Source organism: Typopeltis vanoorti, chromosome 12 (assembly GCF_054136105.1).
Source record: "Typopeltis vanoorti isolate ZY-2024b chromosome 12, IOZ_Tvanoo_1.0, whole genome shotgun sequence".
NCBI lineage: Eukaryota > Metazoa > Arthropoda > Arachnida > Uropygi > Thelyphonidae > Typopeltis > Typopeltis vanoorti.
Window position 1 is genome coordinate 59,649,565 of NC_143560.1, and position 23,578 is coordinate 59,673,142.

General features: G+C 38.0%; 1 protein-coding gene across 1 annotated transcript in view; it reads left to right on the top strand.

Annotated features, from left to right (window-relative positions):
• The window catches only part of CSN6 (COP9 signalosome subunit 6), a 143,455-nt gene that overhangs the window by 62,647 nt on the left and 57,230 nt on the right, over window positions 1-23,578 (top strand). Inside the window, exons 5-6 of the mRNA XM_090401653.1 lie at window positions 4,745-4,792; window positions 19,474-19,588. Of these exons, the coding sequence (XP_090257779.1) occupies window positions 4,745-4,792; window positions 19,474-19,588 (163 nt within the window). The remainder of the gene's footprint in view (window positions 1-4,744; window positions 4,793-19,473; window positions 19,589-23,578) is intronic.

The following is a 23,578-nucleotide window of genomic DNA, read 5'->3' on the forward strand; positions in this document are numbered from 1 at the left end:
GGTTTCCCAAATTTGGGGCAGTCTCATGCAACCAAATTTGTTGAGGTTTGGATTGTTTCTTAGGGCCGAGGCTGATTCCATGAATAGCCTTTGGTATTTGAATTTACTACGGTGTATTATCATGGCTTTCTTCCACCGTATTCTATGGCAGGTATCCAGAGCATGGTCTGCAAGACCAGAGCGGCTATATTGGTGAAACCGGATGTAGTCCTTGTGTTCTGAAATTCTGATATTACCTGTCCTGCCTGTTTGGCCAAAGTAGGACAGCTTACAGCTGCAAGGGACCTGGTATACACCAGGTAGGTCTAGGGGAGGAGGTTGGTCATTAGTGGAGCAGATAACAGATGCCAATTTTCTATATGTCTGTAACAAGAAGTCATGTTTTTTTAGGATTTTTGTAATTTTTTCTGAGGTGCCTCGAATATAGGGAATGGTGATGGATTTAGAGTAATCCTTGTTGTGAAGGGGGGGGGAGGAGGGTTGTGGTTTATTGGTTTCAATATTTTTTGGATTTTTGGGGGGGGGGTAGCCATTGGCTGAGAAAGTGTTGAGAATGTGGTTTAGTTCTGTGGTTAGGGCATTGTCATTTGAACAGATAAGTTTAGCCCTGTTGTGTAGTGTCTTAATGACACTACACAACAGGGCTAAACATCTGTGGGATTGTTGGTGGATGTATCTGCCTGTGTGGGTGGGTTTTCTATAAACTGAGAAAATCAAGGTTCCATCAGGCTGGCGGGTGATAGTGTGTCTAAGAAGGGAAGGCAATTGTTTTTATTCTTCTTCCAGGGTGAACTTGATTCTGGGGTGTTGGTTGTTTAATTGTGTTAGGAAGGAGAGGAGTGCATCAGAGCCATGTGGCCAAATAGCGAACACATCATCAACATAGCAAAAGTTGGCCATGGGTGGGAAGAGTGGTGAACCCATGGCTGTCTCCTCTGTTTGTATGTAGAATTTTCCTTGCTAAACAAAATAGCCTGAGTTCATTGTGAACTGAAATAGGGCTGCGATATCGGGAGGAAATTTAGCTTGGATTAGCTCTAAGGATTCTTTGAGTGGGACATTTGTGAATAAGGAGACATCAAAACTGACCATTAAGTCAGTGAGTTGGAGTGTAAGGTTTTCTATGCTGGCTTTGAAGTGAGCTGAGTTTTTTATGTGTGAAGGTGTGTTGCCAGTATAGTGTGTGAGAGTTTTGGCCAAATATTTAGCTAGTTTGTATCTGGGGGAATCAATGCCATCCACTATGGGATGTAATGGCACATTTTCTTTGTGTATTTTTAGGAGTCCATATATACGGGGGTGGGGGGGGTATGGAGTTAAACAGTTTTAATTTGTTAGTGACTTCTACAGGCCAAGAAGTGACCTTAAGGAGCCTGTGGAGTTTTCTAATTTGTGAGTTGGTGGGATTGTACTCAATAGGGAGGTAAGTAGCCCGATCTAACAATAGAGCATTAAGCTTACCTGTGTAATCTGTTTGGTTAAGCAATACTGTGGTGTCCCCTTTATCTGCTTTGGTGATTATTATTTCCTTGTTTTTCTTTAATTCTTGCAGAGCTTTGAATTCCTTATTGGGCATGTTGGTTTTTGGTGGTTTTGCTTTAATTAAAGAAAAACAAGGAAATAATAATAACCAAAGTGGATAAAGGGAACACCACAGTATTGTTTAACCAAATGGATTACAAAGATAAGCTTAATGCTCTATTGTTAGATCGGGGCTACTTACCTCCCTATCAAGTACAATCCCACCAACTCACAAATTAGAAAACTGCACAGGCTCCTTAAGAAGGTCACTTCTTGGCCTGTAGAAGTCACTAACAAATTAAAACCATTTAACTCCATACCCCCCCCCCCCCATATATACGGACTCCCAAAAATACATAAAAAAAAATGTGCCATTACGTACCATAATGGATGGCATTGATTCCCCCACATACAAACTCCGGTTTCACCAATATAGCCACTCTGGTCTTGCAGACCATGCTATGGATACCCGCCATAGAATATGGTGGAAGAAAGCCACGATAATACACCATAGTAAATTCAAATACCAAAGGCTATTCATGGAATCAGCCTCAGCCCTAAGAAACAATCCAAACCTCAACAAATTTGGTTGCATGAGACTGCCCCAAATTTGGGAAACCTACATCAGAAGATCTTCAGCCCAAACAGCCAAGAATACCTACATTGCCAACTAGGGGGCACCATCAGGACTTTTAGGAGAAAGAATAGCTTCCTGCTTCGTCCTCATTTACTGTGTATTGTGCTTGCGTGCACGTGTCTTGTTTATAAGTTCCTGTGAAAATGGCAACGTGACGTTGCCGAAATATTGGAAGTGTATTAAAATTTATTTTAATGTATATTCTATTGTACGTTGTAATTTCCTTAAGCTATTTAGTAAGCATGTATAACCGTGTTCTGATATATACCGTCAAAATTAAACAACATGAATTCAAGAAGTTTATAGCCTAGTTGAGATGATAAAATGGAAGGTGACAAAAAGCTTATTTTAATTTGCTACCTTCTTTTCAGGGTTCAGCTGCTTCAAATTAAGCATTCACATGGTAATATAAATCAAGATAAGCAACGTTCTAATTGTGTGAGACTTCTGGCATAGATGTTTTCTATATCCCTGCCTATCTTCATAGTTTTTGTCCTTTTTATTACTGATTTTCATGTCAAATTTATTACAGCTGCTATTCAGTTAAGTTAGAGAATCCTGCAGACTTGCACTGGATGTATTTAGGAGTTCAACATCTGCATAAAGCAATGAGCTAAATTTGATGTTTACAATTCTAATATTAGATTTAATACCACTTTCTTTTTCAATAATGCGATCCATATAGATAACAAATAAGATTAGAGATAATGTGCATCCTTGTCTTATACCTGATTTTACATCAATCCATTTTCCTGTATTTACATCAATTTTAACTGCTGACTTACAACTTAAATATGAACTATATGTTGCTCTGTATAATGTTCCATTTACCCCATATAATTATAATGTTCTGAAAATATATTCTCTGGGCACCTTGTCTTATGCATTTTCCAGATCTACAAAACTTGAATACCTGTCCTTACTAAATTAACGTGATTTCTCGACTATGTTTCTTGAAGTCAAAATCTGATCTTGACAACCTCTGGCCTGAAACCCATCTTGTTCTTCTTCAAGTTTCTGTTCTACTATTTTTCTTAGCCTCTTTTCAAGTATGCTTGCATCTTATCTGGAACACTTGATGTATAATATTCATCATTAAGTGTTGGTGGCGCACTTGATAATCATGATGATATTCAGCCTGTATCTTACCCACTTCAGGGCTTCGCATTGTAGGAGGTTTTGGACTGCTTCTCCCATGGTGAATCACTGCATATTGAGAGAGAGAGAGAGTGTGTATATATATTTGTATGAATGAATGTATGTAGGCGAAAGACGATCTCAAACATCCATGCCCTAGTATCTACCATATTTACCACTGTTTTTTGGATTTCTTCCTCTAATAAGCATAACCTTTAAGAAGTATGCTTACTAGAGGAAGAAAAAACAGATGCCAAAACAGTTTGCTGTAGTCCTGTTATATATCTTTCAATGACTGAAAAAAAAAAATCTCTTATAGGAGTAAGTGAAGCCATTTTAGCCCTATTTAACTTTTGGAGACTGGGAGCATTTTAAATACCAGTAGCCAATCAAAGATTGCCTGGCTCAAGACTATCACTAATTCTGTGGCAACCAATGAAGAGACTGACAAACAAGTGCTGTCATCTCTTGGTACCTAACTCTAAGAGGATATGTTATTGTCTGAAATAGTGTGGGTTATATTGTCGATTTTCTTGAGTTTGGGATGAAAAATCCCAGAGTCCAGGAGAAAAATCCACTTGCCCATGCCAGAGATTGACTAACTTGGGAACCAGTTGAAAAAAAATAAAGACATAGAAAAAGTTCCTCAAGTCAGCAACTAGACTTGAACTTAAGTCTATCTTTGGGGGGGCTTAGCACAGAAGATGCAAATGCCCCTTTCACTGAGCTACATAAGCCTATATATATATAAACACACACACATGTATATTTTTTAAAAATTTATTTTTTATTGTAGCATACAGATAGAATAAAATCATATATTTAAAATTATTCACTCTCAGAACTATGTCCACTATTTTAGCTTCAGTAGCATTGTGGTAATAAAATGAATTAATTTCAAATGCAAATTATAGCTCTTCCAGTGATATAAAATGTATACTTTAAATATCTTTTTCCAGAAGTAAAAAAAGCTCTCATTAAAAGAAGTGGTAAAACAGTTGAACATTAAACAATTATTAAACAATATTGTATTGTTGAAAAATTGGCAAAGGCTTGATGAAAATATACTGCCAGAAGTTTATTGAGCCAAATTATTTTTATTGTTAACATTTTTTGACAATCCCACTACAAAAAAATTTGTTAAACCATCTCACGTTATTATTATGGTCACGCTATGTATTAGATAATCCAGAAATTCTGCTTTGAGGTCATATGTATAACCTTACTTTTTTCCAGGTCTCAATTAATGGTGTGGTTTTACACTGGATCTATCACCTAGAGATGTTTGGAAGCACTCATGGTGAAAAGTCTGTATAGTGTTCAGCTGCTATTTATTGTTTTTTTTTTGTATACATGTTATAATTTAACAGTATATCTCTAGTATATTATTCATCCTCATTTTATATTTTAATATATCATGTGTATTTATAATCATGTTATTAATTCTAGCTACCAGTAAGCATGTATGAATCTGTTATTGATCTTGTGAGTGGCGAGGTAAGTTTACATACATATATATCTATATCTATATATATATATATATTTGATGCAACAGATTTACTCGGCTGTATAACATGATTAAATAAATTTAATGACTAGAAGCCGGGCAGAGTGCTTGTTTTGTAGGGTGGGAAAGAGATGAAAGAGGGGGCTGAAAATAGAAACTGTTTTTTTGAGGAAGGGAAAGGGTTTATGGGAAAAGGAGGCCGGGGAGAGGGTTAACAGGGTGTGAGCCATTTCAACCGTGTATGTTGTCATCTGAACTCATGGAGGAGGTGGATGCTATGACATGTCAGCTTGGTGTTTCTGCCTTTGAAGTACTTGTGTTCTCGCCTATCGGTCGGAGTTGTGACCTCATTTTTATGTTATAGAGCTTCCAACACTTGGAGATTATGTAGGGTCGGTGGACCTTGAGTTCTCGTCACATTTTATGGCTATCGTTTCCAATATTCTAAGCATTGTTTCGTTGTTTTGTCTCTCTATTATGATGGCCTTGTAGATTTGAAGGGTATGTTTCTGTTTTAAGGGAATGAACTGCTATTTCTGTTTTCCCTGTACTTTGTGTTCTATTTTTCTTTTTGATGTTGCGTTTTTTAGTGTTTAAATGTTCTGGAATAGGGATGTTACAGTCACGGAAGTGTTCTTGTAGTCTTGCCCATAAAGACCAAATTTCCTTTTGACAAGGAAATTTGTAGACTACGTTGTGGTGGTCTAATATTTCTTTGTATGTGTGAGATTTAGTGGGTTTTAGAAGTGTTGCCAATTTTTGGTTTGCTATTAAGTTTGATGTGGTAGGGTATCTACAAAATACACCCCACACTGTGTGTGTTGATCTTTTTGGCTGCCTGGCATTCTGAGTTTGTCCAAGGCTTTGGATAGAGTGGAAATCGAGATGATGTTTTCAGAATTGAATCTATTGCTGCCTGGACAATGTAGTCTGTTATATAGATATGTATTATATATTTAATGCTAATGCAGTCTGTATTAGCATTAAATTTTGCAAGACGAGAAAAAGTATTCCAGTCAGCTGATCCATTTTCCATATGGTCATCTGTGTAGCTGAACATGGTTCATGTGAAGACATTGTGCAAATAACAGAAAAATGGTCACTTTTGTGGATGTTGTCTTCGACATCTTACTTGAACAGCAAAAAATGGCAGGAGAGCAGATTACAAGATCAATTACAGAATATGAGCAGGTAGGTATATGGAAGAAAGTATTATATCTATTATGTAAAAGAGAGAGTTCGTTATTGTCAAGGATTTGTTCATTGGTGTTCCCATTAAAGTCACCTAGAAGAAGAAGTATGGGTTTGGGCAGTTGCAAAATAAGGTTATCAAGATGATTTCATTTAACTTGGTACTCGGTGATAAACAAATTAAACATACTGTAATAAGAAGTATCATGGATAAGCATATTACTGCTGCTTCCAAAGCAGTGTTAAGCTGGACATGATGGAAAGGAATATGAGTGGCCATTAGGATAGCTACTCCTCCATGAGTAGGACCATCTCCAGTTCTATCTTTGAGTACAATAGTGAAATTCCTTAAGCTAGGGTCCTGATTGTATCTTAAATATGTTTCCTGCAGATGGAAAGAGAAAAGGTTTGTGTTTCTGCAGTAAAATCTTGATGTCATTGATATTCTGGCAAAACTCATGACAGTTCTATTGTAAAAATTATCCTATTGTTTTGCCTTTGTGGACTTGTCCAGTTTTCGGGAAGTTGAAGACTCACCTTTCTCAGGTTTATATTTATTTATCAGCTGATGTTGAGAAATATGGACAGTCAGTGTCCATCTCTTCTTCTTCTGGTAAAATACAGGTAGCTCCTGCTTTTACGAATTAATTGTTCCTAGGGACCATTCGTGAAGCAGTAGTTTATTTGCCTTAGAAATAATGTTATAAGCAAGAGTTGCATTCGTAAGAAGGAATTTATAAAATATAAAACTAATATTGAATGATAAGAAAAGATTTTACTGGCCGAACATTTACATATTTAAAAAATAACATAAGAAAAATTTTTAATTAAAAAAAATTCTTTGAAAAAAAAAAAAAAAAGCTCATTTTTCTATATCGCCGGGTGAATTGGCAGCCGTCGATGTAGTAGGAAATGTATTAGCAAGCTTTGGTGCATCTGTTTTTTTTTTTCAAAGAAGACCTTAAGTGTCATCTGCTTTGTTGACTTTCACTTCTTTTCATTCATTTAAAATAGCACGATAGTAAGCAGAAGCATTATTCATTTTGTGGGAAAATTTACTAAATCGTTCTAAGTCTGAATCCTGTGATTCAAAGATTGCTTGCGCTTTTTTTGAGAAGTTTAAATGCTTCTTCTAGGCCTTTTAAAGTGAAAAACCGAGTTAGAGCTTCATGTTCGTTATCTTCTTTGTCTGTTTTTTCTTCGTTTCTTTCTTGTTCCTCTAATTCAAGGAGATCATTGGGTGAGAGTTCCATAGTGTGAGATTGAAGCAGCTCATTAACATCACCTTCCAAAACTTCCATTTTCAACTGGTTAGGCATACCTAAGATCCCTTGAGTTTCAGAATTCACAATCTTTTTTGGGTCTTCAAAGCCTTCAAAATTATCACTAAACTAGGACAAAGTTTATGCCATACTCCTTTCGTAGTTTTTTTTTTTTTTTTACTTCTTTTAAATATTTTTCTTTATCTTTTAAAATAGTGCAACTGTAGAAGATGCGAGAGAAAATTTCTCAGAAAGAGCTTTAACAGTGCTACCTGCTTGATCGCTGGTAATAATTTCATATTTTTTCTCTAACGTAATTGCTTTTCTTTATTTCTTTTGCTCATTTTCTGGTTTTGCACTGTTGCTTCTTTTTGACATTGTTGGAAAATTGAGTGGGTTATAGGGAAAAAGAAAACAAAATAAAAAAATCAGGTGTAATTGAAGAAAACTACGAATACACTTGCATTGTGAAGATTGGTGAGGGACTTAGGCTCATTCTAACTGATCATTATGTCATTATATACGTGTAATCTCCTTCACCATGCACAATTTAAAATAAAAATTCCAACCGAAAAATTCATAAAGCGGGAATTCGTAAAGTGAAAACTACCTGTATTCAGTAGATCTGATGTGTCAGAGTCAGTTGGCAAGTTTAATTTACTTTCAGTGGATACCAAAGTATCCATTTTTTTCTGTGGGAGTGTCTTGTGGTTTATCTTTAGTTGATATCCTTGATATAATTTTTTTGACAAGTAAGTTCTCTTTTGAATGGAACCATTTTTGGAGTTGCTTCTGGAGTTGGACTGTAGGTCATGAGATTGATGCACTCAGCAGAGAAGCACTCACGATCATAAAGTTGGTATGGTGGAATAGACATACATATTTGTGATGCTGTTGAATTTTTCTTTGCCTGCCACCTTCTCAGCATAAGAGGATCTGAGAACAGGTGTGGTGGCAGCTAACTTCCTTTTTGCATCCTGATATATTTTGTTCTGTTTTAATTTTTTATATTTCTTTTTCATTTTTCACTTCTGACATGCATGTGAGTAAGCTGAGTGATCTCCCTAACAGCTAACACGTTTGACTTTCTTTACTATCACAACACGCACAGGTGATAGAGCCACAACAAGCAGTTTGGGCATGTCCACATTTCTAACATTGAAATCATCTTAGTGGATTAGAGATGTACAATCTCATTGGACAGTTGAGATACTGTGCTTTTATAGCTGTTGGAGGCTTAGATGTATCAAAAGTAGGGATGATGTTCTTGGTTGGAAACAGGTGATCATCCCTATGTATCAGGTTTCACCTCACACCTGCCACTCTCTGATCTTTAAGCTCTTAACATATCCCGAGTGCAGTCATTGCTTGCCAGTCAGTGGGCATTGGAAAGGAGATTTACTGCAATACCCTTAACCCTTGCAGGCAAGCCTAATAGCTGATTGATACCAGCCAGACAATCCAGGACTGCCTATCTTGCTGAAGTAGAGGCCAAAGTAGTGCAAGATTCCCAGGCCGCCCCTCTTTCTGGATCTCCGTGGATCGCATAGCAAATACGGTGGCAAGGTGTTGGATCCCAGTGATGGTAGTCTGGAAGAAAGAATAGAAAAAAAAAAAAAAACTCAGATTAGTAGAACGAAGAATACAGGAAGAAAAAGAAGGAGAATAAAAGGACCAGTATCATCACTGGGAAGTCCCCTCCACCACAAAGAGGTGTCTCACAGAGAGGGGAATAAGTAGGAGAATCAACAGTCACTGATTGATCTAAGACGAGTCCTCTTCTTTCTGGGTTTTTTGGCAGACCATAGAAACAAGGGGTTCTACCAAAATGAATATTCAATTATTCAATAGAATGTTGTCTTAGCTGACAACTTCATCCTGTAAACAATTTAGTCTGTTGATCTGGCTATTAGTGGGATTGTGATCAATCTCTTGGAAGGTGGTTTGATTGCATAAAAGAAGGGATATTTATGTGCTGTAAGCAAATGTATCCATAACTACAACAACTGCTCATTTGCTGGCTTATGTAACAGTTAAATGGCTGTCTAAAGGGAGTTTAGCCTTGAGCAATACCGAAAAAAAAAAAATTAAGATGTAGATTGTTGGCATCATTTGTTGAGTAGACAAGTTATGCTTAATATTGTGGAGGAAATTTAGCTAAGGTTGCCAGCTTGGTTATCCAAGTGGTTAGTGTATCTTCTCTCTGACCATAGTCCGACTGCAGGTTCAAATCCCACTGTGGGCATTGATGTTCATGAATCTTTTAGGTGAGTGATAAATTTCATTGCCTGGTACGAGACTATGTTTGATGTTTTGGCTAATATTATCTCTTATTTAATATAAATTTATTCAGCTAGCTACCCACCATACCAGTTTTACTTATTCTCTCGTCTATTTCCAGATTTAACCTGCCATCTTCATTAAAACTGTGCCTAATAGCTGATATATTTTGCTTGTTCTGTAGGATCTCCATTTAGAATGCAGCTGAAGTTTTTCTATTCTCCTGCCTATTTTCATAGGTTTGGTCTTTTTATACTGATTTTCATGCCAAATTTGTTACAGCTGTTATTCAATTTAGTTAGTGAATCCTGGAGACTTGGACTAGTTGTGTTTAGGAGTACAACATCATCTGCATAAAGCAAAGAGTAAGTTTGACATCTCCAATTCTAATATCAGGATTGATGCTACTTTTTTTCATAATGCAGTTTCATAATCCTTCAATTCAAACTGTTGACTGACAACTTACATATAGATCATGTATTGCTCTGTATAATATTCGTTTCAACCTATATAATTATAGTGTTTTGAAAAGCTTTTCCCAAGACACCTTGTTGTATGCCTTTTCCAGATCTACAAAACTTAAGTACAGATCTATAATAGATTTAGTTTAATCCTTTATCCCAGTGAGAGCAAACAAAGTTTGCGCCTGAAAATATCTTCAGGACTAAATATAGTGTTGTACTATCTTATCCAGTAAGTAGTTCAACACCAAGGCAACTCGTGGCAAAGGTGGAGCAAGCTACCAGGCACTTCCAACCCAGTATCTCCCATAATGCAAAACACATTTCCTATGTGGATATGTATACTGTTATGCATTAAAGGGATTGGCCATCTACCCAGACTAGTTTCGACCTTTATTGAGGTCTCTTCAGTGGGAGCCAGGCCCAGAGCTGGAGATACCAGGCAGAAGCAGTAGCAAGTCATCTGTGCCTATGGGAGTTGCCAAAAGGTTTATCACCTTTTTTAAAAATTACTCTGGATTTAGAGAAAGATGTTGAAAATTTGTTTATCACTAGGTTAGACTATAATAATAGATTTAGTTTAATCCTTTATCCCAGTGCGAGCAAACAAAGTTTGCGCCTGAAAATATCTTCAGGACTAAATATATAGTGTTGTACTATCTTATCCAGTAAGTAGTTCAACACCAAGGCAACTCGTGGCAAAGGTGGAGCAAGCTACCAGGCACTTCTAACCCAGTATCTCCCATAATGCAAAACACATTTCCTATGTGGATATGTATACTGTTATGCATTAAAGGGATTGGCCATCTACCCAGACTAGTTTCGACCTTTATTGAGGTCTCCCCCCCCCCCCCCACCCCCCCCCCCCCCCACCCCCCCCCCCCCCCACCCCCCCCCCCCCCCACCCCCCCCCCCCCCCACCCCCCCCCCCCCCCACCCCCCCCCCCCCCCACCCCCCCCCCCCCCCACCCCCCCCCCCCCCCACCCCCCCCCCCCCCCACCCCCCCCCCCCCCCACCCCCCCCCCCCCCCACCCCCCCCCCCCCCCACCCCCCCCCCCCCCCACCCCCCCCCCCCCCCACCCCCCCCCCCCCCCACCCCCCCCCCCCCCCACCCCCCCCCCCCCCCACCCCCCCCCCCCCCCACCCCCCCCCCCCCCCACCCCCCCCCCCCCCCACCCCCCCCCCCCCCCACCCCCCCCCCCCCCCACCCCCCCCCCCCCCCACCCCCCCCCCCCCCCACCCCCCCCCCCCCCCACCCCCCCCCCCCCCCACCCCCCCCCCCCCCCACCCCCCCCCCCCCCCACCCCCCCCCCCCCCCACCCCCCCCCCCCCCCACCCCAAATTATATTAGTCTTGCCATCCAGATGCAAAAAGAACTGTCTTGGTTGGCACTAATGATCTGAGAGGTATTCTATGAGGGAGAACATGCAAGAGTTGTTGGATGAAATAAAAATGAAGAGCAAGAAGGTAAAAATGTAAGTCTTTTGCTATGCTATGATAAAAGCAAACAAATTGAGGGGGGGGGGGCTTTGATAGCAAATGAATCAATACATAGGTTGTGCAGAAAGAATGATGTACAGTTTGTGGACCTATGGTCTGTGTTTTACAGAAAGCTGATGAACTGCATCTAAATGGTTTTGGTGTTAAGGTGTCTAGATAGAGTTTTGTTTACTGAGCATGGTGAAGTGAAAATTCACGAAAACTTAAGCAATTAGGGTGGATGCAGATGACTGTGTGTGTGAAGACTTAGGTGAGTGATTATGAGAATGAACAACAAGTGCAAGATCTAGTCTCTCAAGCCCAAATATTGAATAGGATGGGCAATTCAGGAAGTGAGACTTGGCTTAAAGCAGATGATGTAATTACAGGGATAGAATCTGAAGGATTTAGTATTTTCCGTGGAGATAGAGAAGATAGGATGGGGGGGGGGGATACTGCTGATGATAGCGGATGAATTGCAGCCAAAGAGAATAAAAGATAGGTGGAAGGATGGCTGTTCATTTGAAGCAGTCTGGTGTGAGATCAAGGCCAGTAAGATAAAATATACGATTGGTTGTAGTTATAGGTCGGGGGTGGGGGGGGGTTCAAGGAATGATTTGGAAGACATGCATTGGCAAATTAGTACAGTGAGTGCAGGATGAGTGATTATTATGGAGACTGCAACTGTAGTGATATAGATTGGAAGGAAGAGAGATCAATGTCAGGAACAAATGGAATTTATATACTTACCGAGAGATAATTACTTGTGGCAACATGTGATGGAGGGTACTTGAAGTGCAAGAGCATTGGATTTGGTCATAGGATTAGAAGAGCTATCTGTAATTAAGGTGGCCACAATGCCTTTGATTGAGCAAAGTGACTATGCAGTCTTGACTTGAGAGATTATAAAAAATAAAAATTTTCTGTCGAGAAGCAGTAGGGAATTACAAGGTAGGTGATTTTGACAAGCTTAGGAGGAGGAAGCTTGGAGCTGTACCTTGGCATAAAACATTCAAGGAGATGTTAGTAGTGCATGGGAGAGAGTTAAGGGATATCTAGAGGATGCTATATTAAATTGTATACCTATGATAGGGAAGGTTAATCAGGTAGGAGTTAGATGGATGAGTAATATCATTAAGCATGAACTTCAGAAAAAGAAAATGCTGTGGATAGTATATAAGGAAAAGTGTCCAGCAAACTCATGAACAGTACAAAGGTCAAGCAAAAAGGGTGACCAGTACGGTAAGGAAGGCACAATCAGATTACAAGAAGAAACTAGCCAAGTAGGCCAAGGGAAATCCCAAAAATTTCTTTCGTTATGTGGCAAGTAAGAGGAAGAATGATTATGGAAGAATAACCATAATGAGTGCTGATGTTCACAAAGTGAGAGAAGCAGATAAAATAGTTAAGTTATTGAGTGACCACTTTGCAAGGATATATCATCAAGTGAAACTAATGCTGTGACGTGTGGCAGAATCTTCTTGTGTGGTAACAGTATGAAATCGAGGTTTTTAAGATATTACAGAATCTCATTGTGAATACAGCTTGGAATTAGATGGGATATCAGCTCACATTTTATAGGAATGTGCAAGGGAACTGACAATACCTTTGATTAGGTTCTTTAATTTAAATCTCGGCTCTGATAGAATTCCAAGGCAGTGGAAAGAGGGCAAAATAATTCCCTAGAATAAGGGAGGTGCTAAGACTGCAGTAGCAAATTATAGACCAATCAATATCTCAGGAGTGGTGGTAAAGGTACTGGAAAAATGTGTCAAAAGGAGAATTCAGAAATGGGTAGATAAGAATATGATACTCTATGAGAGACAACATGGCTTTGGGAAGGGTTGTTCATGCCTTGATAATTTATTTTATATAACGGAGTGACAGCTGAGTTGGATAAAGTAGTGGCATGCTGCAAGGTTTGGTGTTAGGACCATTACTGTTTAATTTTTACATAAACGATACAGGAATTAACCTGAAAGGAAATATTCAGTATGAGCAAAAGAGAGCCTCTGTAACTCAGTCGGTATAGACGAAGCTTTTTGGTCGGAAAGACTTGGGTTCGATTCCCATCCAAGACATGAGGAAGTTTCATCTGTTGTCTATTGACTAAAGGTCAGTTAGCCAGTCCCATATGGAGGTAGGGGTTTTTTCACTCGGAAATTCGTTTTTCTTCCCCCTAACAGGCAAACCGGTCCTGTGAACACACACACGGATTAGTCAGAAGCACTGCCCTTAGAGGATGCAGCAAGGAGCGATGACCTGGCTGTACAAATCAGCTGTAAACCTCCTCGGTAGAGGGGGGGTGCTCAACCTGTCCTAGGATGGATGAGGAGAGATGATGATGGGCAAAAGATAATGGGTGTTGGTTTAATGTGGAGAAATGTAAAGTTATACATTTTGGGATAGATAGATTGCAAGCTGTACTACATTGATGACACTGTACTCCAGGAAATAGATGAAGCTAGGGATTTAGGAGTGGTCGTAGACTAGGAGTTGAAGTTTGGTGGACATATTGCTAAGTTTGTTAAGGTAGCTCATAAGATTACTTGGCTCTTGAAGAACACACTAACAAGTAGAACTAAGAAAGTTATTCTTCTTTATGACCTTGATACATCCGCATCTCTATTACTGTGCTCAGGTTGAGTAGGATTTGACATTGATTGTCTGGTCTCCTGGGTTTCTTGGGGATGGGAAATGTTAAAGAGGATTCTGTGGCAAGCAACCAAGATGGTGAGTGGTCTGTGAAATGTTCTACTACATACATATGATTTACTAATTTAACTCTGACTGCTGTAGTGCAGTATGACCTTTGCTGTCTTTGCGCCAATAAACCATCAACCAACCAATCCTGCTTATTGCTTTGCAAAATCTTAGCTCTTAAACTCTCTCATTGGCTGTTCTTGCTCTTTTGTTAAAAAAAAAAACTTCAAGTTCTTCACCACAATAAAAAATTTATCTTTATAGCTGACTGACATCCCCTGTCAGTTTTGACACTCATTGCTTGTTTATGAATGTACCTATTGCTGAAACTCTTAAGTTATTACAGGCATTTCCTCCAGACATAGTTAATTTGTTTAATTTTGTCATTCATATTGGTGAGTTTATCTACACAAATAAACTTTATAAGCAGATCAAAGGTACTGCCATGAGTATAGCTCTCTCTCTCTCTCTCTCTCTCTCTCTCTCTCTCTCTCTCTCTCTCCCACCTTAGCTGATTTCTACGAGCATCTAGAAAATGGCTTATTCTTCTCCATACAATCTCGGCAATCATTTTGGTTATTATTAGAAGTTTCACCTGAATATGCTCTATCTTCATTCCTAACTAAAATCAGCTGGCCTACTCGCCTATATTCAACTATATTCAACTATACACTCCTATATTCAACTTCACTGTGAAGATAGAAAATTTCCCTTCTCAGAAATCCTTGTGTTTTATGCTCGTGTACAGCAAGTTTTTGGCACATCATTTGTCTCAAAAAAAAAAAAAAATGATGCTGAAGGAGCTTATTTCATTTGCTTCAACCCTTATGATCTCTGACTAGAACATTCAATGTATTTCAGTAGAATGGCTTCTTCCCATGCAATATTCACTACATCTTTGACTATTACAAGTCTATTCCTAAGAACTCTGAACTACGTTTGAAGTTCCTGAAGTGGTATAATTTAATGCTCACTTTTTTTTCTGTTTTTCAACAAGCTTTCTTTTTTATCTCCTTCCACCCAGGATAAAACAGTCTTCTCTGTCCCTCCTAGTTGTTTATCAAGTTCCTTGTGATCACCATCTCAATCGCTTTCTCTTACTTTGACCAACCAGGACATTCTCGTTGAGAAAACACTACAGGGATATTAATTTTTGTATCATCTATAAAAAAAAGTCTGAGGAGACTGGTCTAGCCAATATATAGTTGATACCATCACAAAATCTTTTGGTCCAGCCTTGTATACAGCACTGTTGCCATTTTAAATTTGATATTTTTATTCTACCTTGTTGAAGTTGTCTGTTTATCAATGATGATTTGTTATGTTCAGATTGAAGTATTTGACTAATAAAGTGTTGTTAAACCTCTTGTTTCCACATTTCATTGCTTACTATGTCAGCAGTGCTTTTAAAAACTCGTTAACAGCATCCCTTGCATTCTATCCCTGGACACAGTCTTTCTGTGAACCAAGTCTTGCTAATCCTTATAATTTTTAGCCAGCTTAGGCTAACTGGTGCATCAAACTTCATCCTTGTTCCTGATACTTCTGGATTAGTATACATGCATTGCAATGTCCTCTTGGGTCCATAAGTAACCTTGAATTTTTAAAATCAGTTTTTCATTCATATTTCAGATCAGAGAAACTGCAATTACTATTTTATGATGTTTCTAATTATCACATACATACACTTTAAATGAGTATACACATATACCTGCATCTCTCTAGTATTCTTAGTTTCCTGATTCTGCATGTTCATTCTCTTACTGAAAAATCCTTTTCCAACACCTAACTTCAAATTCATTTAATTGGAGTGCTTCAGGCATGTACATGTCCTTTCCTTTTGACCATAAAATTCATTTCTCCAATCTACAAAGTTTACTTCATTCCTCCAACACATTGACTCATTTGCAATCATGGTTCTTCTTTTCATTTCATTAATTTCATACTTTGGCAAGATACTTAACATCTTTACTTACTATCTTCTTTTTTACTTCTTCCAGCTCTTTCATAATCTTTAACCTTTTAAGTTATTGTTCTAGTCAAATTTGTCGACTCTTTTATTACTTTCCCTTGCTGAAATTGACAGCATCATTACATTTTTAATCTTCACATATGAAAGCACAATTTCATCAGGCACACTCCTAATCATGGAATCTCAATATAATATCTCTTTACTTTACTTTCATCATTCTGTAAATACTGCATATCAGCAGCACTCTTGATTACCTTACCTATCTTTGTGTCATTGGCAAACAGCTGTATGTCACCTGTCAAATCCTTCCCAATGTCATTAATGTATCGATTGAATAACAATGGACCAAGGACTGAACCTTGAGACACACCACTAGGTACCTCGAATCATGCAGATTCACATCCCCCTTATACCACTTTTTGATATCTGTCAGTCAGCCATCCTCTTATCCACATGGTAATATATAATCCAAACCCATATTCCCCAATTTCGGGAACAGTCTTCCATGCTGTATTCGGTTAGAATCTTTAGCAAATTCCAAAAGTATCATGGTGTGTCCATTTCCCTTGTCTAGCTCTATGGTAACATTATTATAGAATGTGAGCAAGTTGCTAAAACATGATCTTCCCTATCAAATTCTGTTGACATCATTAACATTTTTAATCTTCACATATGAAAGCACAATTTCATCAGGCACACTCCTAATCATGGTAAATGATTAGGAGTGCCTGAATAAATCCATGCTATTCAATGCAAAGTAGAGATTCTCTGGCAATCCATTTCTGAATGCGAGCGCTAACCAACTTTTCCAAAATCTTTACCGCCACTCCAGAGATACTGATTGGTCAATAGCTGGATATGTCAGTCTTTGGACTGATGTATCCAACCCTTCCTTGTGCAATGGGATTAGCATACATTCTTTCCACTCCTGTAGAATCTTCCCTGTTCTGAGACTCAAATTATATAGCCAGTTCAGCTGAACAAACTTTTAGCATCCATGCCGATATCCCATTAGTTTGCTGAATTCTTATTCGTTTGTGCAATGGCTCTAATACTTCCTCCTCATATGCACGTGAGTTTCCTCTTACAGTGAAGAGGTAGTGGCAAGTTCAATGTTGCATGTGCCAGGTTGATAGCTTTTAGCAAAATGGCTACTCATTAATTGAACAATCACTTCTGCGTCAGTCGCCGCATACCATCTTCATTCAGTGTCCACGCGGTTAGCCTAGTGGCTGTGCGCTTCGCAACCCTATGACTGGGGAAGGAGTGTCCCAGGTTCGATTCCCGTCGAAGATGTGAAGAATTTGAGGATCTTCCTCAGCCATAGCCAAGTTAGCCAGTCAAATTGTCAAATTGGGCACGGTCAGTAGCGTTTTTTCTGCCCGCAAGCAGGCAAACCGGCCCCATGAACACACATGGATCTACAGCCATAAATACTTACCCCCCCCCATGAGGGAGCTCAACTTGCCCAAAAGGGATGGGGGAGAAAAATGAGGAAACTCCATATGAATAAATAAATCTTCATTCAGTAGAGAATTCTTTTGGGTTGTCTTTAACTTGCAGAGGCAGTTTCTTTTCATACTCAGACTTAACTTTCTGTACAACACTTGTGATTGTTCTGGCCTGCTGCTTTCTTATATAGTGAAACCTATGGAGTATTTATAACTAAAAAATCACATGTATGTCACAGTAATTAACTTTTTAATATATAAATATTTCATCTTAAGTGTCATAAGACATCATCAGTACAGTTATTAACACTTTCATTGCCAAGCTGAAAATTGGAATTTCATGTGGTGGCCAAATTTTTTTAATTTTTTTATTTAGTTAACGACGTCCACGTGATCGACCGTTTGGTGAGAACTCGCATCGCGCGATAGGCAATGAACGTGTTAAATGACAATAGGAATTACATTAAAAAAACATTAGTGTGCATGCACAATATACTTATTATTAATTACATATTGTTTATTTGAGTTAAGCTGATTTCTGAAGATTCAAAAACAGTCTTTCTCTTTGAAACTTGCTTTTGTAGAGTATGGTGTTGTTCTTTTTTTCAAATGAGTCTATGAGTAGCATCAGTTGACCAGAGTCATGATTGCAGATGTAATTTTGTGTTCTTCTATGCAGATAGTGACTGTCTCTGTCAGTCCATAGTAGGCCAACCTCCAGGAGGGGAACTCTATATACACCAGGAACTGAGAAAGGAGGGAGTTGGTCATTAGTGGAATGGATAAGGGTCGTTAGTTTCAAGTGGGGCTTGAAAACTATGTAGATGTTGTATTTCTTTAGAATTCTGACTCTTTTTTCCTGAGTGCCTCAAATATAGAGGATGGTGATAGCATTAGTGAAATCTTTCTGAAAAGGTCATGGATGGGGAAGAAGAATTCATTTTTTGATTCTGTGGGAATTTTCATTATATAGGAAGATATGGTGTATGTGGTTGAGCTTTTCTGCAAGAGAAGCCTCATTGGAACAAAGAATGTAGGCTCTATTGGAATTAATGGCTATTGATGATTTGTACAGTTATGAGTGATAGAGTATTGTCGACAACTGCTTCCATTTTTTTTTTTGTGTGTGTGTGTGTGCATTCTGTTACTTCTTAGTTTGTATTACTGTTTGAAATACTGTCATTTCTATGGTCAGTGTTTCTTAGTTTTGAGTAAAAAAATCTGACTTGCCAAGATTAAAAGTCCTACTTACTTGTGCCAAAGAGCAATTGACTTGCGAAAGTACTGAAGGGGAAAAAAAAGAAGTAGAAAAAGTTCCTCTAGTCAGTAACTAGAACCAAACCTACGGTGTTCTTTTTTCTGCTGGTTTAGCATCAGCAGCATTATCTGTTAATAAGTAACATAAATATTTGTTATTGCAGGGCTGAACAAGCAACTTTTTATATAGGCAGTGATATTAAATTATGGTATATTTATTTATGTGTATTATAATGGAATCCTCTCAATAAAATAAGTTGTAATCATCATAATGGCTTTTAATATTGATGTTTTAATAAATGGCTGCTAGCAGGTCATCCATTTTAACAGGTTTGATCATAAGAACTTCAACAGTGATCACTCATTTCATGTATAATTGGATGAATACGGATAAAAATTCGTATTCGTCCAATTAGTATATCATTAAATAAAAGAATTATTTAATGGTTAATATAAATTCAGTATAGTTTGATCAAAAGAAGCAGAAAGAGTAACCACTCATTTCATTCATGATTGGCTGAATAAGAATAAAAATAAAAGAATTATTTAATGATTTGCTAATAGATTGAGTTAGTATATAATTTGAAATAGTTCATAATAATGTTGTTTTCTAGGCTACAATGTTATTTGTGGAGCTGTCATATACCCTTGCAACAGAAGAAGCAGAGAGGATAGGTTTAGATCACATGGCACGCATGTCAGGAAATGAAGCTGGAGAGAGTTCTTTAGGTTAGTATATTAAAAAAATATCTCTTTTTCATATTATTAAAGATAATTGCAGAACATTGTTTAGGTATCATTTATAAAATTTAGACTATAAGGACACAGACATAAAAAAAAGTTTACTAATATAACCAATATAATAACTAATATAACAATAACCAAATATTTTAATCTGAAACTAACAGATCACTTTCAGCGTTAATTGACAATTCAAAAAACTAGAATAATAGCAACAAACTTCATAAATGAGGAATGCATTCAGTGCTAGCATTATTAGTAAATATGAACTCAATACATCATTCCACACAATTACAACAGTAATGATAACCTTTCTAAATTTTGATGGGAAAATAGTCACTCATTGAATAAGAGCTTGGATTTGAAATTACATCTATGCAAGAGATGCATCCATTGTTGATAATTTTACTCTCTTTTTTTTTTTTTGATTATTAATTACTGTGACAGTTCAAAAAAAGGTAGAATTCAGAAAATGATTTGCAAGTTTCAGATCTAAATATTTTCTTTAAATTGGTAATAATCCATCACATATGTTTGTTTTCTTAATGCCGATAAGTATGCCTCAAGTTCCACTTAAAACTTGTAAAAATCATTAAAAAACATTCATAAAATGTCATGTTTTTATAACTATATTCATATTCATAATATATGCTTCCCCCATCCCCAGTATAACCAACATACACTGAGCATTTTCTTGTTTTCACCATATAAAGTTTAATTTTTTTTCATTATCTATAATGTTTGCTCAGTTTAATGGCCTGCTACAGTTTGTAATGTTCCTGCATATTGAAAGCTTTGAAAATCTCTTACTAAAATCATTAGAGCCTTCATAGCTCAGTCAGTATAGACGAGGCCCTTTGGTTGGAAACACCTGGGTTTAATTCCCATCCAACACATGAGGAACTTTATCTGGTCTCTTTCGACTAAAGGTGAGCCAGTCTCATATGGAGGTAGAGGGTTTTTCACCGGGAAACTCGGGTTTTTCATCCCTCAGAACAGGCAAACTGGCCCCATGAACACAGACACACAGATCTACAGGGTGTTCGGGATAAATTTGACATATTTATAATTAATTATATTTTTCCGTAAGTTACATGTATTAACACACACTTCTCTTCATTTAAAAGTTTGGACCCTTCTTCATTCATATACAAGATGTCAGAAAGGATGGATAGCTGGAACCCACCTGAATCATGGAAGAGAATAACTTGTATCATGATGATTCGTGCCCGCCATCAAAATAAGGATATTACGACTGCTGCCCAGTGCTCCCTGAATGCAGTAAAAACAATCAGGAATGAACTAGAGACTTGCAATGGTGACTACGAGGATGTAGCAAGAAGAAAGATCCCTAGCAGACGATCTGATTGCGTTCGTACAGCAGAATTCCTCGCAAATCTGCAGGAACAGGTGTTGAAGAACCCTGGCATTGGAATTCGGGCTTTGTTCGTGGAGTTGCTAACTGTAGTCAAGCCCTGGATAACAAGGGTAGCCAATGGTAGGCCGTATGTATGGCAGCAGGATTCGGCCCCTTGCCACACCTCTGGGAAAAGTCAAAAATGGTTGTCTGAAAATTTCTACGACTTCACCAGTCCAAATGTTTGGCCTCCAAACTCCCCAGACCTTAACCCCATGGATTATTTTGTATGGGGCGCAGTTGAAAAAGACACCAATCGCACTTCCAGTAATACAAAAGCCCAGTTAATGGATAAAATTAAAACAGTTTTTGCGGCCCTTCCCAGGGAGACTGTAGCATCAGCTTGTTCGAGGTTCCGAAGCAGAATTGAAGCTGTGATCGATGCTAATGGTGGTTATTTTGAGTAAATCTTGTTGATAGTATTGTAATTAACTCTGCCTGTAATGTTTTTTTGTCAATTCATTAAATTTAATAGATACAAAGAAGATTTTCTTTTTCCTTACGAAGCTGTCAAATTTATCCCGAACACCCTGTACTTCATACTTAATCCCTCATTAGGAGGGCTCAGCCAGTCCTAAAGGACGGTTGAGGAAAGGGGGAACCCCACACGAAATAAATAAACTAAAATCATTTGAATGTCTAAACATAATATGGAAATGGAATTAACTGGATCATCTTGCTTCTTATTACCAGTGTACCAGTAGCCTTTTAAAAATATAGAATTATATTAACACTAAAAACTACAGGTAAAAACAGAATGACAGCCATATCCCCCCTTTGGAGGGTATTGCTATATTCCCATTTCTTTTCCGAATTTGTAAGGAAAAAGGTTGAACAGTTATACATTTTTCTTACGACACATATCTAATATTAAGGTTTAGGATACTAGACTTCTAAGAATCTATAAAGGCATGAAACTCTTTGATTCCGATCTTTGAGTTTCTTATTCGGCTTTGAAATAATGTGGGATTTAATATCCCCTTAATTTAAATAATAGTATAAAGGGAATATTTTAAGTTTCCTTTTATTATTTCTCTTTATCTAAATTGATACATACATTTTCACATTAATAAACTAATACACTGGTTTTCAAAAGCTAAGGAAGAACTACGTTTCTACCTGTATGTGAAAAGGTTTTCATGACTACAGCCAAATATGACATAAATTTATTGCCAGCATACTAATAAATTATTTTACACAAAACCTGTGTTATAAATTTCGTACAAATTAAATTGTAGTATGTTTCTGGAAAAAGTTACAAATTTCCTAAGGATGTACATTAAAGAATTAATGTACAGTCTTTACAGAAAATTGTGTGGAGAGATATTTCAGTATGGAATATGTCTACCCAGAACTGCGATACAGCTCTCACAACATTGTAACATGCTTAACACCAAGTGATTCTGGAGTTCTTAAGGCAAACTGGTCCACTTCTCCATCAGAGCAAGGATAAGACTTGTATGTTTTCTAGAGGGGAATTTTGAGCAGCAGTGTGTCTCCCTATTGCATCCCAAACATTGGGCCGGGGTGCTTAAGGGTCAAAGCTGTATAACTGAGAGGAGACCTCCACATAGCCTTTAAAGGAATGCGGAGAACCGATCAGGGCTTCTGACCTAATGTCCAATCCTCACCTTCTCGTGGTGCACCCTGTTGGGTATCTACTTGGATACTGAACGAACGAGGATGGGCTGGCAATTTGGGATTTAGCCAAACCAAAATAAAAAATGATAGTACAACATGACAAAATTTCATGCCGGCTGGGGTGTCGCCCAGTTAAACAAGGCCCCCATTGTTTTCGCCAGGGAACCAGGGCGAACAGCGAAAAGTCAGCTACTGGAACGAATCTGAAATCACACCCCAACTCAACATCACCAGAGTTAAAGATTGATACTATCAACATAAGAAGCCTGAATGGCAAAGAAATGGAGCTAGCTGAGGAATTAGATAAGTACCAGATCAACATAATAGGGGGTGACTGAAACAAAAAAAGACAAAAACTGGTGAGATCTTTCTGAGCAATAAATACAAAATGTTATATTCAGGCAATGAAAATCAAGGAAAAGAAGGATTAATAGTATTCAACACTAAATACGAGGCTAATCTTCTTGAATGGCAGGCAGTCTCAGGTAGAGTGATGTGGCGAAATATCAGAATGGGAAACTGGACAATGAGACTTATTTGTGCCTCTGGTCCCACAGAAGGCTCTACTAAAGTAGAAGTGGAGGAATTTTTTGAGGCTCTAGAGAAAGCTACTGACACAATGAAAAAGGAAAAGTTGGTCCTTGTTGGGGATCTAAATAGCAGAATAGGAAGTGATTGTCACAGACACAAAAATATTTTGGGAAAATTTGGAGAAAAGAGCAAAGCTAATAATAATGGCAAATACCTGTTGGATTTCTGCTCAGGACATGGACTGGTTATTACTAACACCATGTTCAAACATAAAAATGTGCACAAATTCATGTGGAGAGAAGAGGCAAGGAATAAGAAAAGTCTCAATGACTATGTTATTGTTGACAGTGATGTTTTCTCCCTGGTGCAGGACACCAGAGCGTACAGAG